This window comes from Carcharhinus amblyrhynchos, unplaced genomic scaffold, assembly GCF_965287045.1.
Source record: "Carcharhinus amblyrhynchos unplaced genomic scaffold, sCarAmb.v2.hapA chromosome_280, whole genome shotgun sequence".
In the NCBI taxonomy this organism is placed as follows: Eukaryota; Metazoa; Chordata; class Chondrichthyes; order Carcharhiniformes; family Carcharhinidae; genus Carcharhinus; species Carcharhinus amblyrhynchos.
In genome coordinates, this window is record NW_027650020.1 from 15,577 (window position 1) to 22,237 (window position 6,661).

Sequence of the window (6,661 nt, forward strand, 5' to 3'; positions counted from 1 at the left end):
TACAGATCCATTGCCTGTTGAACAGTTGGAGGGGCTAAAGGGATTTTTTTGCACACCCGCCGTGTCTCCACGTGTTACAGAGGTGAAATGAGAAAACCAGGCCCCCTCCTGAAGGCAAGAAAGTTTTATTCGTTTAAACTCTTGAAAGAACAAAAGCAACGCGGTGAAACACGAGAGGCTGGCGAACAACAAGTGCCACAAATCTTCACTGGGGGAGACAGGCCCACGGGAGCTGGCCGCTACCAACAGTTTATGGTCCACTACCGAAAGGAGACCTTGAGTCAGCCAGTTGTCACACCAAACAGATCCAAGTGTTGGATTTGGGAGCTACTGCGTGAAGTAAGGGTCACCCTAATGGGGGACTGTCACTGCCAGGGAGGGGGTTTGGGGTGACGCTGGATTGGGTATCTCAGGGAGGTGACCGGACTGTGTCTGAACTCACTGCCGGTCCCTGGGCCTCTGGATCCTCTCTCCCTCTCTCACCCCCTCCGCCCTCCACACTTTGCCACTTCACATCTTCTTCATCTTGAAGGAGCAGCTGGGTCCTGGGTTGGGGGCCTGCTGTCGGTGCTGAGGGGCCCGTTCTTCACCCGGGGAGAATCCAAAGAAACCCCCTGGGCCGTCGGCAACGGGCGAGCCGAAGAACGAGGGCCGGAGGCGGAAGTCACCCTCGCCGGAGCCCCTCTCCACGTGGGTCTCCGTCGGGACTAACTTGGACATTCCACCTGATGGAGAGAGAGGTAAACATACAGTCAGTATTGACGTACCCCCGCCTGCCTAATCCTTCTCTCTAATCCCACACTCCCCCTCTCCACTCAATCCATTCCCCCTCTCTCTCCACTCAATCCAATCCCACACTCCCCCTCTCCACTCAATCCAATCCCACTCTCTCCCCCTCCACTCAATCCAATGCCATTCTCTCCCCTCCACTCAATCCAATCCCACTCTCTCCCCCTCCACTCTCTCTCCACTCAATCCAATCCCACTCTCTCTCTCCACTCAATCCAATTCCATTCTCTCCCCTCCACTCAATCCAATCCCACTCTCTCCCCCTTTACTCTCTCTCCACTCAATCCAATCCCACTCTCTCCCCGTTCACTCTCTCTCTCCACTCAATCCAATCCCACTCTCTCCCCCTTCACTCTCTCTCCACTCAATCCAATCCCACTCTCTCCCCCTTCACTCTCTCTCTCCACTCAATCCAATCCCACTCTCTCCCCCTTCACTCTCTCTCCATTCAATCCAATCCCACTCTCTCTCTCCACTCAATCCAATCCCACTCTCTCTCCACTCAATCCATTCCCACTCAATCCAATCCCATTCTCTCCCCCTCCACTCAATCCAATCCCACTCTCACCCTCTCCACTCAATCCAATCTCTCTCTCCCCCTCCACTCAATCCAATCTCACTCTCTCTCTCTCCACTCAATCCAATCTCACTCTCTCTCTCTCCACTCAATCCATTCCCACTCTCTCTCCACTCAATCCATTCCCACTCTCTCTCCACTCAATCCAATCTCATTCTCTCTCTCTCCACTCAGTCCCAATTCCCCTCTCTCTCTCTCCATTCAATCCAATTTCACTCTCCCTCCCCACTCTCTCTCCTCTCACCAATCCCACAGTCTCCGTCTCTCCATCCATTCCCTCTCTCTCTCTCTCCACTCAATCCAATCTCATTCTCTCTCTCTCCACTCAATCCAATTCCCCTCTCTCTCTCTCCACTCAATCCAATCTCACTCTCTCTCTCTCCCCACTCAGTCCAATTCCCCTCTCTCTCTCTACCCTGTCCAGTCTCTCTTTCCTCTCTCCCACTCTGTCTAATGCCATCCCAAATTGAATCCTGCTCCCCGTCCCCTCTCCGCTGGATAAAAATGGGACACTCGGAATAACGATCAAGATAATGGGGGGAAGATATTGATTTCAAGAGAGAGAAAGAGAGATCGGAAGTGGACAAGGATGGAGATAAGAGCCATGGTGAATGAAGCTTTGCTCTAAGACGTGGATTCGAAGGCCTTTAATGAGTTTGGGCTGGAATTTGAAGGCAAGGCGATCAGGGCACGAGCGGTGACCTTTCCAGTACATCGAGCACTAGTAGGTGTGTGGGGTTACTGAAATAGGCGATGGAATGGGTCTGGGTAAGATGCTCGTTCAGAGACTGAGTGTAGATTTGGTGGACTGACTGCACAGTGGGCACAGTGGGCCAGCACTGCTACCTCTCAGTGCCGGGGACCCAGGATCAATTCTGGCCTCAGGTCGCTATCAATGTGGAGTTTGCACGTTCTCCCCGTGTCTGCGTGGGTTTCCTCCGGATGCTCCGATTTCCTCCCATATTCCAAAGATGTGCGTGTTAGGTGGATTGGCCGTGTTAAATTAACCCTGGTGTCAGGGGGATTAGCAGGGTGAGAGTTAATGGAATAGAGACTGGGTGGGATTGTGGTTGGTGCAGACTCGATGGGTCGAAGGGCCTCTATCTGTACTGTAGGGATTCTATGATTCACAATAGGGATTCAGTGAGATCATTTAACTCAACATGGATTTTGATTTATTATTGTCGCGTGTATTGGGATACAGCGAAAAGTATTGTTTCTTGCGCGCTATACAAAGCATACTGTTCATAGAGAAGGAAAGGAGAGGGTGCAGAATGTAGTGTTACAGTCACAGCGAGGGTGTAGAGAAAGATCAACTTAATATTTGATTTATTATTGTCACATGTATCGGGATACGGTGAAAAGTATTGTTTCTTACGTGCTATACAAAGCATACCATTCATAGAGAATGAAAGGAGAGGGTCCAGAATGTGGTGTTACAGTCACAGCGAGGGTGTAGAGAAAGATCAACTTAATATTTGATTTATTATTGTCACTGGGATACAAAGTATTGTTTCTTGCGCGCTATACAGACAAAGCATACCATTCATAGAGAAGGAAAGGAGAGGGTGCAGAATGTAGTGTTACAGTCACAGCGAGGGTGTAGAGAAAGATCAGCTTATGCGAGGTAGGTCCATTCAAAAGTCTGACAGCAGCAGGGAAGAAGCTGTTCTTGAGTCGGTCGGTACGGGACCTCAGACTTTTGTACCTTTTTCCCCGACGGAAGAAGGTGGAAGAGAGAATGTCCGGGGTGTGTTGGGGGGGGCCCTTAATTATACCGGCTGCTTTTCCCCCCCTGAGGCAGCGGGAAGTGTAGACAGAGTCAATGGATGGGAGGCTGGTTTGTGTGATGGATTGGGGGCTACGTTCACCACCCTTTTGTAGTTCCTTGCGGTCCTGGGCAGAGCAGGAGCCCAGACCGAGCTGTGATCCAACCAGAAAGAATGCTTTCTATGGGGGCATCTGTAAAAGTTGGGCTGTGACAGAAGGGGTGCAGTGGGCGGCTCGTACCTAAGGGGAGGCCGTAGTGGGGTGCGGGAGGACCGGTTGGTTCCCCTTCGCCACTCATGGCCATGCTACGCAGACGCAGGCTGTCATAGAGGGCCCTGAAGCTTCTGGTACTGCCGGTTCCTCTCCATCAGCTTCTCGGAGATCTCGCTGTACTGCTTCTTGTATTCCTCCAGCAGCTTCTTGAGTGAGGACACCTCGCTACGGCTGTTGCTGACTTCCAGCTCCTTGCCCTGGATCTGCTGGGTGTACACCTTCTCCATCTGCTTCAGTCGTCCCTCGGCCTTGCTGTAGGAGTACTCCTGGTACAACCGTTCCTGATGGATCTGAGAGAGCGCACGTTAAAACACAGCCTCGGTCACACAGAGACTCAGCAGGCAACAGAAGCAACTATCTACCTTTGGGGGAAAAGATATTGACTATCTCGCTGATCTGTGCCCCTCATTATTTTATAGACCTCTATAAGATCACCCCTCTACACTCCAGAGAAAAAGTCCCAGTCTATCCCAGCCTCTCCTTATAACTCAATCCATCAAGTCCCCGGGAGCATCCTAGTAAATCTTTTCCGCACTCTTTCTAGTTTAATAATATCCTTTCTATAATAGGGTGACCAGAACTGGACACAGTATTCCAAGTGTGGCCTTACCAATGTCCTGTACAACTTCAACATGTAGTCTTACATTAACACTGCAATGAAGTTACTGTGAAAATACCCTAGTCGCCACATTCCAATGCCTGTTCAGGTTACACCTGAGGGAGAATTTAGCACAGCCCAATGCATCCTAACCTGCACATCTTTGGACACTAAGGGACAATTTAGCATGGCCAATCCACCCTAACCAACACATCTTTGGACTGAGAGGGGAAACCGGAGCACCCGGAGGAAACCCACACAGACATGGGGAGAATGTGCAAACTCCACTGACACAGTGACTCAAGCCGGGAATCGAACCTGGGTCCCTGGCGCTGGGAGGCAGTGGCGCTAACCCACTGTGCGCTGAGCCAGGAATCGAACCCGGGTCCCTGGCGCTGTGAGGCAGCAGCGCTAACCCACTGTGCGCTGAGCCAGGAATCGAACCCAGGTCCCTGGCGCTGTGAGGCAGCAGCGCTAACCCACTGTGCGCTGAGCCGGGAATCGAACCCGGGTCCCTGGCGCCGTGAGGCAGCAGCGCTAACCCACTGTGCGCTGAGCCAGGAATCGAACCCGGGTCCCTGGCGCTGGGAGGCAGTGGCGCTGACCCACTGTGCGCTGAGCCGGGAATCGAACCCGGGTCCCTGGCGCTGTGAGGCAGCAGCGCTAACCCACTGTGCGCTGAGCCAGGAATTGAACCCAGGTCCCTGGCGCTGTGAGGCAGCAGCGCTAACCCACTGTGCGCTGAGCCGGGAATCGAACCCGGGTCCCTGGCGCCGTGAGGCAGCAGCGCTAACCCACTGTGCGCTGAGCCAGGAATCGAACCCGGGTCCCTGGCGCTGGGAGGCAGTGGCGCTGACCCACTGTGCGCTGAGCCGGGAATCGAACCCGGGTCCCTGGCGCTGTGAGGCAGCAGCGCTAACCCACCATGCTGCCCCTGTACTTTGTCTGTTGAGGGTGAGTGTTATTCTGGGGGTGAAACTACGCTGGGTCCCCGGCTCCTCTCCAAGAGTTCCCAGAACTGGGAGTGATGTCCAAGTGGCTGAGGTTCCTGATCAATGTCTGACCTAACCTCCACTCCCCCACACACCCCCTCCGCCAACACCCCCACCGTGATCCCAGTCTCCGTGTGAGAATGTGAACAAAGTTAAAATTAATTTACCCCATTATTGACAGAAACCACCCCCCCCCCGGGCGCTCATCAGGGGCTGCAGCTGAGGTGGGGGAGGGCAGGTGTATCAGCATCCCAGGGTGGGGGGGGGTTTGATGTGTCAGCACCCTGAAAGTGGGGAGAGGGGGTGGGGGGAGAATGTGTCAGCACCCCAGGGTATCCCCCCACCCCAGGGTGCAGTGTCATCCCCCCCACCCCAGGGTGCAGTGTCATTCCCCCCCCACCCCAGGGTGCAGTGTCATCCCCTCACCCCAGGGTGCAGTGTCATCTTCCCCCACCCCAGGGTGCAGTGTTATCCCCCCCACCCCAGGGTGCAGTGTTATCCCCCCCCCACCCCAGGGTGCAGTGTCATCTTCCCCCACCCCAGGGTGCAGTGTCATCCCCCCCACCCCAGGGTGCAGTGACATCCCCCCCACCCCAGGGTGCAGTGTCATCTTCCCCCACCCCAGGGTGCAGTGTCATCCCCCCCCACCCCAGGGTGCAGTGTCATCCCCCCCCACCCCAGGGTGCAGTGACATCCCCCCCACCCCAGGGTGCAGTGATATCCCCCCACCCCAGGGTGCAGTGTTATCCCCCCCACCCCAGGGTGCAGTGTCATCTTCCCCCACCCCAGGGTGCAGTGTCATCCCCCCCACCCCAGGGTGCAGTGTCATCCCCCCCACCCCAGGGTGCAGTGTCATCCCCCCACCCTAGGGTGCAGTGTCATCTCCCCCCACCCTAGGGTGCAGTGTCATCCCCCCACCCTAGGGTGCAGTGTCATCTCCCCCCACCCTAGGGTGCAGTGTCATCTCCCCCCACCCCAGGGTGCAGTGTCATCCCCCCCCACCCCAGGGTGCAGTGTCATCCCCCCACCCCAGGGTGCAGTGTCATCTCCCCCCACCCCAGGGTGCAGTGACATCCCCCCCACCCCAGGGTGCAGTGACATCCCCCCCACCCCAGGGTGCAGTGTCATCCCCCCCCACCCCAGGGTGCCCCCCCCCGGTACCTGGTAGGTCCAGAAGGCCAGTGCCCGTGCGGCGATGTCCAGTATGAGCTGTGGCCGGAGTCCGGCCAGCACCATGGCCTTGTATTCCTCGGAGGGACTCAGCTCGGTGCGGACAATGTCCAGCTTTCCGGCCAGCGCGCTCTGACAGGCCGGGCACAGGGCGGGGGAGCGGCTGAACTCCCCGCTGCCGTGCCGGTCACAGAAGACATGTGAGCAGGCGGTGACCCAGGCGAAGCCGGACAGACGGGCCCGGCATCGGGAGAAATTACACAGCAACACATCCTCACACATCGCCATGGCGGCCGGGGGAGAGCGCCTGCGCGGGGCGGGGAGGGGGAGCGCCTGCGCGGGGCGGGGAGGGGGGCGCGCCTGCGCAGGGCGGGGAGGGGGAGCGCCTGCGCAGGGGAGAGCGGCTGCGCGGGGCGGGGAGGGGGAGTGCCTGCGCAGGGCGGGGAGGGGGAGCGCCTGCGCAGGGGAGAGCGCCTGCGCGGGGCGGGAGGG

General features: G+C 56.8%; 1 protein-coding gene across 1 annotated transcript; it reads right to left on the reverse strand.

Moving 5' to 3' along the window:
- Positions 1 to 510: 510 nt before the first annotated feature.
- Positions 511 to 6,457, reverse strand: LOC145338992 (E3 ubiquitin-protein ligase CCNB1IP1-like). The gene is given in 5 exon segments (XM_080183413.1): positions 511 to 725; positions 3,145 to 3,147; positions 3,377 to 3,467; positions 3,469 to 3,699; positions 6,161 to 6,457. Coding segments are annotated over 5 exon segments (837 nt in total).
- Between the last annotated feature and the right edge of the window lie 204 nt (positions 6,458 to 6,661).